The 18,216-nt window shown below is 34.6% G+C and overlaps 1 protein-coding gene across 8 annotated transcripts in view; it reads right to left on the bottom strand.

Moving 5' to 3' along the window:
- Positions 1 to 854: 854 nt before the first annotated feature.
- The window catches only part of LOC121427392 (tumor protein D52-like), a 33,907-nt gene continuing 16,545 nt past the window's right edge, over positions 855 to 18,216 (bottom strand). For 3 of the 8 annotated variants that reach the window (XM_041623822.1, XM_041623763.1, XM_041623815.1), the window contains exons 2-7: positions 15,290 to 15,441; positions 13,179 to 13,327; positions 11,386 to 11,445; positions 8,011 to 8,070; positions 4,128 to 4,290; positions 855 to 2,765 (exon numbers count right to left, since the gene is read on the bottom strand). In XM_041623822.1, the coding sequence (XP_041479756.1) occupies positions 2,634 to 2,765; positions 4,128 to 4,290; positions 8,011 to 8,070; positions 11,386 to 11,445; positions 13,179 to 13,327; positions 15,290 to 15,441 (716 nt within the window). In that variant the 3' untranslated portion in view covers positions 855 to 2,633. The remainder of the gene's footprint in view (positions 2,766 to 4,127; positions 4,291 to 8,010; positions 8,071 to 11,385; positions 11,446 to 13,178; positions 13,328 to 15,289; positions 15,442 to 18,216) is intronic. The other 5 variants (XM_041623772.1, XM_041623788.1, XM_041623780.1 and 2 more) reach the window with 5 other exon arrangements.

Raw genomic sequence — 18,216 nt, 5'->3', positions numbered from 1 at the left:
ATCCAATACACAAAGTGACATGGGCTAACTTGGATACAGCCTTGTAAATTCACAATTACGTTTCACAAAAATATGGAAAAATAAAAATGTCACCTTTGTATTTTGGATTCTATTTTAGTGTCCTGTTTTCTCAAGTTCTTTGTGTATTTCATTTCACCAACACTGGGCTCTATGAAGATGTCAGAACTGCCATTTCTTGTTTTGTTTCATGATACAAACATAAAATATACAAGGGATTTTAGTCATACTCAAGTGTTAATCAGACAAAAATAGTACGAAGAAAACAATCAAGTTGTCTATAAACTATTCTCAAAGAAACACTCCTTTTGAATCATACTATAACATGACCCATGACCAAACAAATACTATCAATCCATACAGATATATGACTAATCTTTTCTTCAATTAAGAATAACATAATCAAATGATAACCGTGACATTTTCAATGTCTCATATAACTGCTGATATGTACAATATTAAGTGTGACAACATTAAGACATCAAAGTGAGTTTGAAAAATAAGATAAATACAAGTATAATAAAGCACAGAGATGAGAGAAGCCAAGCTTTGTAAGTGCAATAATTGTGTCCTATACAACAGGGGAAGTGGAAAAGTAATAGTCATCTTCAAGCAGTAGCTGCTAGGATAGGAGCGTTGTGGCCCAGTGGATTAGTCTTCGGACTTTGAAACAGAGGGTCGTGGGTTCGAATCCCAGCCATGGCGTAATTTCCTTCAGCAAGAAACTGATCCACAATGTGCTGCACTCAACCCAGGTGAGGTAAATGGGTACCGGTAGGAAGTAATTCCTCAAGAAGCTGTGTGCGCTATGAACGCCTAGCTTAGCCGGGTAATATAGGAGCGCCTTGAGCACCTAACAAGGTGGATATGTGCGCAATATAGATATCCTATATTATTATTATTATTATTATTGTACTCACTCTTAAAGAGTATTGAGAGGAAATGTAAATATTATAGACAAAATACTTTATAATTAAATAAAAGTAATGATCTGGTTGGCCTATATAAAGTGTCTGACTTAATTTCAACAATATTTTGTAAATGACAGAATGCTCACTTTGACAATAGACCTGTTTACCGATACATATTTTTTCAAAACAGATTATTCTATATAATATAAGCTAAAATAGCAACAAGTAATGTATGCAAAAAGTATCATAATTTGTTTCATATGAAAACCTACAGGTTAATGGATACCTTGTAACAGGGATCCAAGGAAAGGAACATCCATAGCTTTCAATCACATTAACAGGCCTATTGATGAAGTTCAAAAGTAAACCCAATGAAATAGTAGTGTACCAAATTTTTAACATATAAATGCATTTAAGGTGTTAATTTCCAGCCAGGCATTTCAATATTTGGCTACCAAATATATACAAATCTTTGAAGACCAAAGTGTTAACATAAAAGGTTATAAAGAAGAAAAAGACAGTTTTTAATTTAATACGCGCAAGATGTTTTAGCATCTTACATAAAACATAAAAGTACATTCCAGTTGTTTCATTTTGTATATTTTTGTTCTAGAAATGAGGCTGTTACACTATTTCAAGAATGGATTGCAAAATGTGCTTTGATTTCAAATCCAAGTAGTTCACTTTAGAAAAATATCACCTCCCAAGTAATGAAAGGAATGTATCATATACAAGTAAAGTGACTATTACAGGCAAAAGATCATCTATTACTATTAAAGCAATGGAAAGTTAGAGAAAATCTTGTTTGCATGATCAATACATGCTAAAATTTAAGCAATTTATAAACTACAAATATAATTTGGCAACAAAGAAACTGGATTAAAAGTTTCCTCTAACAAGTTTTCACTACACATACATTGATGTGGTAGAGCATTACCTATTTATTTCTCAACCCTGTCATTGTGCAAAGTTTCATTTGAATCTTTTCAAGTTGAGCAACCAACTTGCAACTGTGTAATGATGAAATAGTAAATGGGTTAAGATTATGATATCACCTTTTCCAATAGATTCCAATGATATTAGTTGTGGTATAGGTTCAGGATGATTTTATTTGTTAGTTTCAAGCAGTACACCGTGTCATAATGACCCAATTCAATAGACTATCCTTATTTCCAATTCCCAAAGATGACATCATTTCTTTCTTTTTTTATACAAAACTGTTGCAGATGGAAATAGGTTTAATGACAGATCACTACAGTAGATGATATTGGTTATTGTCACTCCACCACAGGCAGGTTGTAACGCCTTGATTATTAGTATGAGATACAATTGACCTATACAGAGCCATTATCTATTACAGAATCTGTACAGACTCTCTCTTTGTAAATGTGTCAAATCTATGGCAACTGCATGCGCTAGGGGTCATACATAACAAGTATTAACCAAGTTCTGTGTGGCGAGAAGGGTAAATGCTGATAAGCTGTAGGTTTGGTGTATAAGAGGTTTAGTGTAAAAAAAAACTAATGTCTACCACATAGCAATGAAGCAATTGCACGAGACCAGTTTGATTGAGGATGTCCCATGGAGCGAGGAAGATTTTCCAATCTTGTTAATTGTGAACCTAGTGTGAACAGTCCCACTGCTTGTTATGTCTTCTCTGTACACATGCCCTGTGGCTTGCCAGATGATGGTATGAAGGTGCGTTTACATTGGGACCTTTTCTTCAGGGAGAGGAGGATTTGGCTGGGGGTCTGGTGTCCTCTCGTTTGCAGTGCTCTGAAGAACATCCTCAAAACTTGACTCCTCCTCTGGTTTCTGTCCTGAAACTTTGGTCTGCTGGGCACAATATATATCAAGAGAATAATTAGAGCATCTATTGGAGAGTAACCTTCAGAGATACAATTATATTCAAAATCAATTTGAACTTTTTATAAATGGTTTACATTAGATTTAAATTTATGATTGCATGTACAGAAATATTTTCCTGTTGATAATGGGTAGCTAGAGGATCTGGGGAGTGACTTGTCAGATGTTATATCTGACAAAGTCTGTTTTATCTGACAACTGTAATAGTGCTTCTTGGCTAATCAAATCAAGAAAAGTTGCCAGATCTGACAACTTGTCTGATGATAAATGTTGATGAAATATTCCCCTGGGTTAGGTTCTATACAGTTGAAACCAGGAATACAAAGACCAGCATCAAGAAGATCTTGCCTAATATCCTTCTATTTTTTTTTATTTCAAAAAGTTTTTTCTCTCTCTCTAGTGTTATTTAAAAACCTGAAATAATAAGATTTGTGCAGTAAGAAGTTCATTTTGATGGCTCTGATGACCCCATACCATGTACAATGGCCCTCTCAAACTGCATGCTGAACAAACATGAGATAAAATATTGAAATTAAAAAAATCCGAGGCAATCAGACTTGTGAAACTGGTCACTAAACTCTGTCTCAAACATTGGTAAAAGTTCAATGATAGGGAATTTCTCATAAGTCTGTGACATCATGTCTTATAGCAGGAATCTCACTATTTTGCTTTCATTGCAGCCTTCCTGCATTTCTTTCAGTACTTTCTTTTGTGATGAATTGGTAATGAAAAGCCTGTTGAAGGATTCCTGCGGGAAAGATGTGACTCTGACTTTTGAGAAGGTGCCTTTATATTTAACAATATTCTCACATCCCACATTGTATTTCTTTTGCCCATAATAATAATAGGCATTTATATAGCGCCATCTATCTAGAAATATTCTATTCCGAGGCGCGTTGTTAATATTATTATTACCCTGGCTTTAGCTCAAGCTGCCTTTTTAGCCCATGTAAACATAAATTTCAATACATATTTGAATTCTGCATAAAATTCCTTTTCAGGTGAAAATTACAAAAAACATTTGTTCAACATTTCATAAGGTAAAGCATTTTTTAAATTACACTATTATGATTTTTTTTTTTAAATACAGGGAGTAGTAATGGTTGATTAATGAAGAAATAAGAGCTCTCGTCTCTGGTACAGCAAAATTATTAAATTGAATACAAGAAATGAAATGAAACACTCATACAGAGTCACATACAATGCAAAACATTTTTGATGAAATCTTTCATGAAGCATTATTATCTGTCAACTCAATCAAACTTTGAAAATGAATAAATAAAATTTAATAGAGGACTTTAAGAGCTAGTATTACAAAGAGCTGTTCCATACCTTTAGTGTTGATGCCGTTGATGATACTTTCTCCTCAAATGATTTGAATGCTGTAGATTCTCTGACCTCACCAAGTTTCTTTGAGACAGCTGAACCAAAGCTACTGAAGGCTGCTCCTGTCTTCTGACCTGCACTCTGAAACCCTGTCTTGGTCTTGTTATATCTGAACAAATGCAATATATTGATGTATATATTCAATTGATCATTCATAAATAAATTGCGTTCTATAGAGCCAAAGAATTCTTTTTATTAATTTTACTCTACTTCAATAGAGAGTTCAAATTGTTTTCTACTGGCCGTAAAATATATTTTTTTATCAGTTTTTCCTTTGATTATCAACTTGTATCTCATTATCAAAAGGGGATTAAAGTCATCTCTAGAAGCAGATTACTGTTTACACTTTACCATGAGATATTATCAATCATGACTGATTGATTACTTTAGTAAATTCCTAAATTGAGAGTGATAAGGTGCAATTAAAATGCCATGGAGATGCATTATTTGATAAATTCAGGACATGGCCAAGCAAAGCTGAGAACATTGTGAAATAACTTTTGCATCATCATATATGTCATCAAGTACCATATTATGTTCACTTATTATACATGAAATGCAATACAAATTCATTCATATTTTTACATTAAAATGGAACATACATGGGTATGAAAAATGTAATGTTAGTATGACTATTAAAAAAATCAAATGATATGATAATTCAGTGTATGAACTATTTTGTTAAAAAACTACAGCAGATGTACTAGATGTCCATGCACATGGGCTGATAATGATGCAATATTTAGCAAAATGAGAAAAAAGAGGGAAGTGTTATTTGAAGATGAATCTTTGAATGCAATGAAGAATGGTCCTATCTCCACAAATATGGTGGCTTGAGTTGAGCAGCTACCTCAGTTGCTGAATGTATCGTGATATCCTTTAAACATCACATGTACATAGAAATGAAAAGAGTGTGACCAACATGAATTATTGATACCAGTTGAAAGATGTTCAAAATCCCAAATTATGACGTTTACATTCATTCGAATGTCCTCCACAATAAGAGGAACTGAGTACCTTGGCACTTGAAAGTTAGGAAGTATCCTACATATATATGTAAATTCAATAATTTCATGGCACATTAGTTAATGGTTCAAGTACTGTATGTGCTAATTGCTATTATACATGCATTAGAAGTCAATTATATCCAGTAATGAATTTCAGTGAAAAATGGTAAAAAAAACTTTAACAGACATAACATGAAAAAAAAACATGCTTCAGAAATTTATTCATAGACGATGATATCATTTGTTGTGGTAAAATAATGACTCAAAGGAAAGTGAGAAGATTTATATCAAAATTCATGGGCACTAACAGTTCAAAGCTTATTCATTGACTACAATGTAACATCTCATTTAATGATAGCTTAAAGTTATGCTTAATGCTTATGCTTAATTGATAAGTTAGATATTAAAGCTTTAAAAGAAAGCATGTTATCATTTGAATTTAGAACCAATGAATACATGTAGCTAACAAACTACATTAATCCATTCTCTTTCTTTCAGTTTGATCAAGTTCACATTTAACTGTGTGTTAGCATCCAAAGGTATTATTTTTTCCCATAACTACTGTAGCACATACTCTACTTGAGAACAAATTCTGGGTCAGTATTATGGGATTTATCCTGTTTACAATACACCTTGATAATAAACAAGGCAAAAGCAATTTTGTGTCTTGCCCACGTATAAAAATAACCAGAAATATCGTGATTCGCGAGGGCATGCAACAGAATTGTATCAAAACTTCATTGTAATATGACTGGGATGGAATAACACTTGCCTTAAGAGCCTTGCACGTAAACTTTAATGTTGACCTGAAAATGACCTTTGACCTTATCATGTGACCTCCGACTGCAGCATAACATGCAGGTCCCCCAAGTCCATCTACCATCCAAGTTTGGTTGAAAAGCACCTTACGGTTGCGGAGTTAGGTAAGGTTGACCTGAAAATGACCTTTGACCTTAGCGTGTTACCTCTGACTGCAGCATAACATGCAGGTCCCCCAAGTCTATCCACCATCCAAGTTTGATTGAAAAGTGACTTACGGTTGCAGAGTTAGGTGTCATAAGAGAGTCTTGCATGTAAACTTTAACGTTGACCTGAAAATGACCTTTGACCTTATCATGTGACCTCCGACTGCAGCCAAACATGCAGGTCCCCCAAGTCCATCTACCATCCAAGTTTGGTTGAAAAGCGACTTACGGTTGCGGAGTTAGGTGTCATAGGAGAGTCTTGCATGTTAACTTTAACATTGACCTGAAAATGACCTTTGACCTTACCATGTGACCTCCAACTGCAGCATAACATGCAGGTCCCCCAAGTCCATCTACCATCCAAGTTTGGTTGAAAAGCGACTTACGGTTGCGGAGTTAGGTGTCATAAGAGAGTCTTGCATGTAAACTTTAACGTTGACCTGAAAATGACCTTTGACCTTACCATATGACCTCCGACTGCAGCATATCATGCAGGTCCCCTAAGTCCATCTACCATCCAAGTTTGGTTGAATAGTGACCTACGGTTGTGGAGTTAAGTGTCATAAGAGTCTTGCATGTAAACTTTAATGTTGACCTGAAAATGACCTTTGACCTTACCATGTGACCTCCAACTGCAGCATAACATGCAGGTCCCCAACTCCATCTACCATCCAAGTTTGGTTGAAAAGCACCTTACTGTTGGTGAGTTATGTGTCATTAGATTTGTGACGGACGGACGACATTTGGATCCCTAAGTCTCGCCTTCACCTCTGGTGGGCGAGACAAAAAAGGAAAACATTTTGGAAGGTTTTTAGCACGTGTCAAAAAGAATTCCTGACTTCTTATTTATCAGGTATCCTCTAAATCTTTCTCCCGTGGGGTGGGGGGGCCACTTACATTGACGAGTGGATACCACGCGCGACCAAAAAAACACGTAAAAAGGATATCTTCTTCAAGATAGGGCACGTTACCTACATAACGTGATAAAGGTGTCCAAAACACAAAAATATTGAAAAAAGGGTATCTACAGGTGCATTTCGCTCGGAAAAATATACGTGTTTAGGGTCAAATATGCGGGAATAAAACAAAATCAAAATGTTTTATAAAGGATGTCCTTTTTGCCCCAACACTGCGTGTTTAGAGTCTGATTTGGGTGAGGTGTGGAAGGTGGGACCGTACTAAATCAAAATAATGGTGTCTAAAGGTAAAAGTGACGGACACGTGATATAACAATAAAATATCTCTGACTCTGTACTTGTTAGGGGTTCATTTCAGGGAATACTTGCTTAGAGTTAGAGTATCGTTTTGTTTCCAATATTTGTAAAGGGGTGCATTTTCAGAATGCGGAAAATACATCGCTGTACTTGTTTAGGGACTCAGTTCTGGGAATACTTGCCAATAGTATTTGTTTCCAATAATTGTTAAGGGTAGGGTTTCACACACCAATACTTGGTTAAGGGGTGCATTTTGAGAATATGAAAAATCTGTGTTTAGGGTGCTTTTCAAGACCCCGTGGTCGCGCATGGTATCCACTCGTCAATGGAAGTGCCCCCCCCCCCCCCGGATCTTTCTGTACATTGTACATTACCAATATATGACATCATCTTGGATTAAAATTGTTAATTCCATGTATCACAATTATTATAAAAATATGGTATTCATGCTGGCATGCTAAATCAATTCAGTTAATAATAAAAGCACCTGAAGATGAAAATACATTCAAGTATGATGTATCTGTAATACATTACTGAATTTATTAGTTTTAAAACAGTATCTTCTCTGATTTCATGATGAATCCACACACTACATGAAGGCAGACTCTGTCAGTATCTTCAATCAAAGTCATCACCAACTTACAATTCAGACTGTGTTACAGATTCATTCCAAGTTTTTACTTTGGTACTCGTCCAAATATACCTAGAGAATTCCAGCAAAAAGCATAATGTCAATGAGAAGTTAGGAATTTTGCTCAAACCAAAAATGAGTAAATGTGAGTCTACAAGGATATTCAATTTTACTGCTTTATTCATTCAATATTAGATAGCTGCATATTCACTTCCTATCAACTTTATTTTGTTTAGTAATAGTATTAATTAATGAATGCATACTGCTATAAACCACAGTACTAGAATTGTATCATGAGCTGAATTTACAGCTTGAGATAATGTACCTGAACCAAATTTGCACTGCCATAATCAAGCTGCAAATGGATTAAAACATATATGTACGATGACTGAATCATTATCTTTATTTAATAGCTGTATCATTGAGGCCATGAACAGCACTGAAAATGTAAGCTGACTCTGCAGTTGTGACAGCCTGTGCAAAAAGATTATAACTTTTGCTTCTAATAATGTGTTAGCTCTCATTTCCATTCAAACATAAAATATCAGTTGGCAAGCAAAGTTATTGATGACTTTTATACATGTATGTGCCATTCTTCTTGCATAATTCACATCTAGGAGTACATCAAATTGATGGCCGAAAGTCACAACTCATACAATAAATAGTCGAAATACAAAAATATTCTAATAAATTTACCTCATGCCTCACCCTCAACAAAAGGTGAGCATATATGGGAATTGTGATCTTTTCAACATACTTTTTAAGCACCCCCTCCCCTTTCCAGAAAAGGGGGAAATTGAGGGGTGGAGGGTGGAAACAGAAACAAAAAGAAGTTATGAAAAAGAGAAATAGCCAAGAAAAGGAAGAGGGTGTGTGTAGAAATAAGAAAAAAAGAGTGTTATAAAAATCCACTTTTAGTGATATTAATCTAAAATATGAAAATTTCTACCCAAACAACTATTATCCCCTCTTGAAAAGGGTATAAGTTTGTTGACCCATGCTGTATACAAATAACCAGCAAAATACACAAGCATATATAAAAACACCTGAGTGATAGTAAGGCCAATTGACAAAGCAATTAATTAAATTTGAAGAGAAACATCAGCATGCAAGTCCATCCACATTCAATATCTTGTATGTCTTGTCTTGATGTAGAAGCGTACTGATTTGAAATGTTTAATACATCATTCATAATTCTCCCTATCGCATAAAGCTTTCTGAATCTTGCCGCCTGTGGTGCTCTAATGTTTTCATTTGATTCTTGGGATATATATTGTAAACTTCTGGTTATGAGCACACGCTTACTTCACTCACATTTACGCTGAAGATACATGTATCATTTATTCAAGTTTACAATCTTTTAAATAAAAGGTATTTTACGATTCAACATGATAAATGAGGTTTTTCTCTGAAATGGCCCAATGCTGGGGCAAAGATGCCGAACATGGAAACTACATGTATGGGAAATATCCCTGGATGAGGACCGTTACTTGGGTCAGGTAAAATATAAATATTGGTCATGCATGAAGCCATCGTCTGGTGGCACACACCAGCCCTTCCGTTCGGCCTCAGCTTGGTCGCACTCTTCTCTGACAAGGCTTTCCTGGCAAGTGTTGCAATTTAAATGTACTTGTTTTATAGGTTGAACTTGTAGGAAAATTTCCTTTACTTAAAGTCTATTAATGGCAAAACAGACATTCTCCGAAAACTGGTCATTGTGTTGATAGATTTCTGCTCGTGAAAGGTACATGAATTATTACAAGGTTGGAAATGACAAGTTCAATGCGTTTTGCATACGTGTCTAAAGCATTAGTGATATCGCACCCCGCCGTAAAACTGGAAGTGCAAATGTACGTCCAAAATGCAATCAATCAGATATCGGTATTGCAGGTTGATGTCAGCTATATGTGAAAGGGAGAATTTAAACATAGGGGAGACAGGGGTAAGTTGGAACATGGGGTAAGTTGAAACACTGTAATTTTCTTTAAAGCCTGTAAAATAAATTTATGCAATACTGCCCTCAATTTATTGCTATTAATAATACAACAGTGTTGAATTATAATTGCAATAAATTGAGGGCAATTTTACAATGTTTCAACATACCCCATGTTCCAACTAAAGTAACCTCGGTCTCCCCTACTTTTTATCAAGCCTTGCTGCTGGTTAGTAGCAAAATGCCTGTTAAGTCAGAATTGCATGAATTTTATTTCAAGTAAATGCAACCATTCCTACAAATTGTTTGGGATATACAGTGGTGCTAAAAAGTTAGTAAACACCACCAGGAAATGCACTCCTTCATGCTGAGTGTTTATGTATAAAGTCAACACTACAATGTCCGGTGAGCCCAGAGAAACAAACTTTACTGAATGTAAACTTGGCAGAACTTTAAAGTATATTAATTTTCTGGTGAGGTTCACTAAATTTATAGCATCACTGTACAATGATGCTGATCATGACAAAAGACTTGGGGCTGGTCCATATTCCTGATGAAAGCAGAAGTCCTTGCATCGCATTAAAAAAAGCACAAATACCCTTTCTTAGTGGCGTAGACAATCTCATTCATCTTGAATCATCCTCACTTAGTGACTTTTCTGAGAACTTTTAAAAAAATTTGTGTTGATGTATTTGTCAGTGCTATTCACGGTCAAAGAATTATCATGGAGTTGGTGAACATTTTACAGCCCCTAAGAAGAATTATAGTATTCTACAATACAGCCTTTCCCAAGGTTGCTAGGCCTACATGTACATCATTCTGATATTTGCTTAATAATCAAGCTTCATAAGGTTTCTTTTTTATATATAATTACACCTATACAATTGCATTTAATGAAAGCATTAGATACAACTATGAGACGGCAGGAATGTGAGATTATTTCATGTTATACCCAACAAATGTCCAACATATAAAACACGATGCATAGATAATGCAAGACAGATCCTCATTCATATTCATATGTTTTGTTTAAATCCAGACTGATTTAATTCGAAACATCCAAGTTTAATTCAATCATGCGCGAGTAAAAAGTCTTAATAATTTAATATTCCAAGAGTGTGTTTCGTATTAGTCATGCACATATGCAGACTGAATAGAGTATTGTTCATTAAATGGGAAATATATTACACATATTTTGTTTTACACAATAGCTCCAAAAACACAGAGAATGAATGTCAAATTTGTATCAGAAACTAAAAGGGACATCTGTCTTGCTTCTTCATTGGACTAATAATCATATTGGATTGGTCTGGATAAAATCAAGATTCATCAGCCACATGATATGAATGGGGTCTATGATGATGCAAGGGAAAGGAGACGGAAGAAGAACCAACAAGCAACTAGAGAGGAATTATGGGAAGATAGCATTTAAATGATTAGCTTGCTGTACATACGCCTCTGATGATGTGATGGATTCATTCCACTCCGATATCTTGTTGGATGTATTCACAAAGCTAGAGGACAAAGGTCACGGTTAGCACAAGTTTAAATACATAGCCATCATCAATACACACAGAAAAGATAAACTAATGACAGTCAGGAATGAGGATCATAATATAGCAAAGTGAGCAAAGTTTGATAGAAAAGATCAATCAATGCACATTGATATTTATAGAATTTATTAAAGGTCAAGTCCAGCTCAGAAAAATGTTGATTTGAGTCAATACAGAAAAATCAGATAAGCACAATGCTGAAAATTTCATCAAAATCGGATGTAAAATACGAAAGTTATGACATTTCAAAGTTTCGCTTTTTAAAACAAAATAGGTATATGAACGAGCCAGTTACATCCAAATGGGAGAGTCGATGATGTCACTCACTACATCTTTTGTTTTTTATTGTTTGAATAATATACATTATTTCAATTTTTACGAGTTTGACGATTAGGACCTCCTTGCCTGAAGCACAAATTGTTAAAATAATGGAATTCCACGTGTTCAGGGAGGAATGAAACTTCAATTCATATGACAATGATGAGAAAATCAAAATATTTCATATTTCATAATAAAATACAAAAGAAATAGTGATGTCATCAGTTCCCTCATTTGCATACCGACCGATATGTGCATATCACTGTTTTGTGAAATGAAGCAAAACTTTAAAATGTCATAACTTTCGTATTTTACATCCGATTTTGATGAAATTTTCAGTGTTACGCTTGTTGAATTTTTCTCTTTTTATTCAAATCAAGTTTTTGTTGGGGTGGACTTGTCCTTTTAATGACATAATGCTGTTATTCACTCTTAACACAGATATATGTAAAGAGCAGATACATATTCATAGCTCTTTAGTTATAGAAAGGAATTTGGGCTTTTACTTTTCATATCAGAAATGATTGCAATTTTATTTAAAAAAAACATTGATATTAATAATTAACCATTTACTTGTCCAACGGTAGGTAAAAAAGCTGCCAGCAAAGATATGCAAAATGCATGATGCTGTCCGAAAATATGGGCTTTGACGAATTCTAGCAAAAAATCAAGTCCCCCGTGGCAATTGATGACTTTGGGGTGCAAACCTAATATAATCATTCTTTTAATGGAATAGATGTGTGCATTGATACTCCATTCACAAAACAATACAAGTATGTTATAAAGAAATATTAAAGAAATAAAACAATGGGAAAACATTTAGGGTTATGACAAACTAGTAAACCCAACTAAAAACAAGGTACAAACACAAGGAAAGACTTTCAAATAAATGAAAGTCATACTCATTAAGTTCAGGAAAAACATGAAAGGGGTACTCCAGTAACACTTGATAAAGTTCTATTTATCATGTTTTGGTTGGAGGTGTGTATTTATTAATAAATTTTGAAGAGAGAATGGGTTAACCATGTATTTCAGAAAAACATTTAAGTAATTTCTCAGAAATATAGAAAATGAAGATTATTAATCATATAAGTTTATTCATATTTAGGGAGAATATCATAGAAATAAAGAAAAAAAATTGCTCAACTGCAAAACATACCCTTACATGTCATGATAAAAACAACAGAAAAGTCAGACCCGTCCCATGCACTGATCTTGATGTACAGCACATGTTATTTTCATCATGATCAGACTTCAGCTAAAACCAGAACTTACTTGGGTTCAATAACAATATGTTAAACACTTCTTTCATATTAAAGTGCAATACACAAGATTGTGAAGAGAACTTGATGTTATTTTGATTAGAGGATACCTACGCGCTAGATTGTTTGAAATTTGACCATCCAGCCTTGACATCACCCTTGAGTACGGCTACAGGGGTGATTCCTAATTTTCTTCTGATCTCCTTTGCTTTCAACTCTTTGGCTCTTAGTGTCTGTCTCAGTGCTTCAACATCCAATTCAACCTGATGATCATAGAAGAATTGACAGCAATCAAAATTTTTATTCTAACACTATTACTAATTTTACTTCTACAAAAAATATAACAAGTGGAATGCCTCTGGCCGTCTCACCTGCATCACGCGGTTCAATATAGCAGCAGTGCTGACTTTGAATACTACTCTAACTCGCACAAGATGTTCAGTGATACATGGTTACTCTTATGTCCACTTTTTATGAACGAGACCAATAAACTTACAGAGATATGATGGTTATTCAACAAAAAACCCCAACATGGCCAAAGTTCATTGACCTTACATGACCTTTGACCTTGATCATGTGACCTGAAACTCGCACAGGCTGTTCAGTGATACTTGATTACTCTTATGTACAAGTTTCATGAATCAGATCCATAAACTTTCAAAGTTTTGATGGTAATTCAACAGATACACCCAATTCGGCCAAAGTTCATTGACCTTTGACCTCGGTCATGTGACCTGAAACGCGCACAGGATGTTCAGTGATATTTGATTACTCATATGTCCAAGTTTAATGAACTAGACTAATAAACTTTCAAAGTTATGATGGTAATTCAACAGATATCCCCGATTCAGCCAAAGTTCATTGACCCTAAATGACCTTTGACCTTAATCATGAGACCTGAAACTTGCACAAAATATTCAGTGATGCTTGATTACTATTATGTCCAAGTTTCATGAATCAGATCCATAAACTTTCAAAGTTATGATGGGAATTCAACAGATATCCCCAATTCGGCCAAAGTTCATTGACCCTAAATGACCTTTGACCTTGGTCATGTGATGTGAAACTCATGCAGGATGTTCAGTGATACTTGATTAACCTTATGTCCAAGTTTCATGAACTAGGTCCATATATTTTCTAAGTTATGATGACATTTCAAAAACTTAACCTCAGGTTAAGATTTCGATGTTGATTCCTCCAACATGGTCTAAGTTCATCGACCCTAAATGACCTTTGACCTTGGTCATGTGACATGAAACTTTAATAGGATGTTCAGTAATACTTGATTAACCTTATGGCCAAGTTTCATGAACTAGAACCACATACTTTCTAAGTTATGATGTCATTTCAAAAACTTAACCTCAGGTTAAGATTTGATGTTGACGCCGCCGCCGCCGCCGTCGGAAAAGCGGCGCCTATAGTCTCACTCTGCTTCGCAGGTGAGACAAAAACTATTGATTCTGCTGGTATTACTACAAGTTTGAAGTATCAATTTTTGAGATGAGAAGCTTCTACACAGCAAGATCTTCAGTCTGACGCGACAAGCCCCTTCATAGATTGATATATTCACCCGTTTTCCTCCAGTGTTTCATGTATACATCAACTACATGTATTGCACACGTACATGCTGAATTCTTACAGTATTACAAACATATATATTTTTGCAATATCCATTGATAAATTGACAATGCCACAGCATACATGTATGCACGATGATGTATTAATATACACAAAGGCAAGGGCATTCTATTGTAATAAAATGCAGTCTGGAGAATACAGTATGGCATTCACCACGACACCTGCATCAGGGAGTTTGAAGTCATTCACGCTTTGAAAGAGATTTAAAAATGTAGTCTAAGCCAGGGAATTCCTGATCTTACTATTATTTCAAAGTATGCCCCATTTTACCTCTTCTAATTGTCTGGCCATTCCTGGTCAGGCAATGCTTATTCATATACAGTGTACATGTAGGCCTACCTTTTACAGACTATTTAAAGTAAATATTCTTATATAGGTTTAATACGGCTCCAGGTTAATCTAGCTTGACTTTTCAAACACTTTGTGGAGCCTACTCTTGGCTTAAACCACCTGATAGAACTCTGTGATTTTTTTCTGACTGGATTTTGTTCAAACATTCACTTGACTTCTTCTCTATTTTTTTTTTTCGTTCAAGAGAGGTTAGATTTGCATCAAAAACTGACATCAAACAAGAAAGAGCACAATACCTCTGCTAGTTCTGTTTTAAGTCTTTCCCTCTCAGCATCATCAATTGAGAGGTTCTCATTTGTAGGACTGGCTAGTTCACTGGGTGTACTTGCTGGTGACTGCTCAAACAAAGGGGTGGAGTCACCTCTTCCTCCTGACTGATCTTCAGAAACTATAATGGTTAAAGAGGATAAATGAAATGATTGTTTCAGATGTTTGCATTCACAGATGAAAAACAAATGGAAGAAGAATGTACATGTATATGAAATGATTTCAAAATATATTCATCACAGCTTCTATAAATCTATGTGTAAAATCAAAATCACAAATTTAATTTTTGAGGGAAAATTGTTACAATATACAGGAACATGGTCATGAAGTACACCTCTACATGTATGTCAGTGAAAAAAAAAGTTGCATGATGCCAATCTGCTGAAGGTGAAAAAGATAAATGAACACTATTTTCATTTCAAGAAATAACAAGGATTCCCCAATTAAACATAGTACAGGGACCTGTAAATACCCACTTTTAATGAAAGACAGTTTTTCTTGTTTCCCTGTGATGGTCATTATAGACGCAACAAATTGTTTTAGTAACAGCAACACCAATAGTAACTTATTATTGTATATATGTTTTGTATTGAACCCCCCCCCCCATAGAGATGTGGTTCCCAGCAAAATTCGATCTTCAAGATACTGCTATATCAATGTACACAATTATCATGCATGTACTCTCAATAAAATTTTATTACATAATCACACGTCATGTCTAATCCATACAACCGACTGTAGTGTATGGAGCCCTCAGCCCTATGATATCCACACACAATTGTTTTTCAATTCATACACATTATGATTCATCATTGATATACGGTATATGTACATGTATATGTAGACCTCTTTTGCCATCATGAAGGTGCTGGTAAATCACGCAGTAAGCCTTCTTCTAAGGTTAGTATCATGCTTGAATAACAATGTACAATGAAGAAAAGCAAATTATTCTTACTAAATTTACTTCTTTTCTTCCTTAATACCTCTTGCCCAGACTCCATGTAGAGTGATCTCGTGACAAACATTCAATCACCAAAATGTACATTCATTAGCTGATTAGCTGAGCATTTTTAAAGAGTACAATGCATGTACATCATGTATACAAACAGTTGTACATTACGGTATTTTCTAACTCTCAGCAAATGTTAAAGGACAAGTCCACCCCAACAAAATGTTGAATTGAATAAAAAGAGAAAAATCCAACAAGCATAACTATAAAAATTTCAACAAAATAGGTTGCAAAATACAAAAAAGTTATCACATTTTAAAGTTTTGCTTGATTTCACAAAACAGTTACAGTGTACATGCACATCCTGGGCGCAATGAGGAGACTGATGGCGTCTTCCACTCACTATTTAATTTCTGTTGCATTTCATGATATGAAACATGAATTTTCTCATTCTCAATTGAAGCAACAATTAATTCCTTTCTGAACCTGTGGAATTAGCATTGTTCAATACTATATGGTTCAGTTATGTTGGTCCTTATAGCTAGTCAAATACACAATGTGTAAAAATAAAATATTGAATAATACAAAAAAAGAAAAGAAAAAGAAATAGTGAGTGAAGGACACCATTGTCTGTCTCATTTGCTTGTCACTGATTTGTGCATATCGCTGTTTTGTGAAAAACAAGCGAAACTTTATAATAACATAACTTTCTCATTTTACAACTGATATTGATGACAATTTCAGCATTATGCTAGTTTAATTTTCTCTATTTATTCAAATTAACATTTAAACAACATTATTTAAAAGGAGAGAGATATATGCTACATGCTTACTGCAGATGATGAACAATACTTACAAAAGCAAAATATTTGACAAAGCTAAAGATCACATCACAAATATGTTAATAACTAAAATGTTAGCATCAACTTGGAATTGAGACAGTCTTTCTTTGCCGTATTTGTATGTGGTATTAGTATTAATACTTAATACACAAATGTATAAAATACAGGTCATCCATATAAACATACTTACACATTTTATTGGTATAAAAATGTGACATGCTTCCATTAATATTTCAAAACAATGATTGCGGTTTTGTGGTACATGTATTTCTGTGCCAAACTTTGGAATGCATCATTCGTTATAAAACAAATAAAGAACCATAATCCAATGATGTAAAAGTCCTGTCAAAGAAAGGAGCTCAGATCTCAACAGAAAAACAACTTTCCCTCTGATGCACTAAAATATCAGCGTCAACACACATCCAGCATACCAAGTCCAAAGTACATTCAACACTTCGGCCAAATGGTGGGAAAAACAGATGAGATTAGGCAGATCATATTCTGAACTAGAAGTAGTATGCTGTACGTATTTCTTGCAATGGTTTGTAGTCATAAATGACATAGTGTTATTGTATACACACTGTATAACACATTTCCTGGCCTTTGTGCATTCAAGGATTAGGCTACGCAGGCCTTGCCTTTACAAAACGATCATGTTCAGATAAGTAGAATTTAACTCATGAAGATACTCTATACAGTACGTACAATACAAACAATCACATAAAAATATAACCTTTAATTAGAAAACAAAAATGTAAAATGTCATTCACAGTTTTGCTAATTTTTTAATACAAGCCTGTGTTTCTCTAAAACGCCAATAAGAATGATACATTTTTTTGCTTGTTGTCGGCATTCAAGCGCAGTACATGTAAATGTATGAACACACCATTACTTTCATATCCATTCATTATCAATTCCCAAACCAATTCCTCACCATATTGTTTTGAGTCATCTCCCATTGATATTCATTGAACACCTACTATCTCCCTCTCTCTCTTTCTTTTACTCATCAGAGGGGAAAACAAACAATTTCTGGCAAATAACAAATTTCTAAAATTGAACTCAAGGTATTTTTTTTCTGAATCGACTATTATTTAGATTGAAG

The sequence above is a fragment of the Lytechinus variegatus genome, chromosome 1 (assembly GCF_018143015.1).
Source record: "Lytechinus variegatus isolate NC3 chromosome 1, Lvar_3.0, whole genome shotgun sequence".
Taxonomy (NCBI): domain Eukaryota; kingdom Metazoa; phylum Echinodermata; class Echinoidea; order Temnopleuroida; family Toxopneustidae; genus Lytechinus; species Lytechinus variegatus.
Note: the sequence above shows the minus strand (reverse complement) of the source record. Positions and strands in the feature narration are given on the sequence as shown.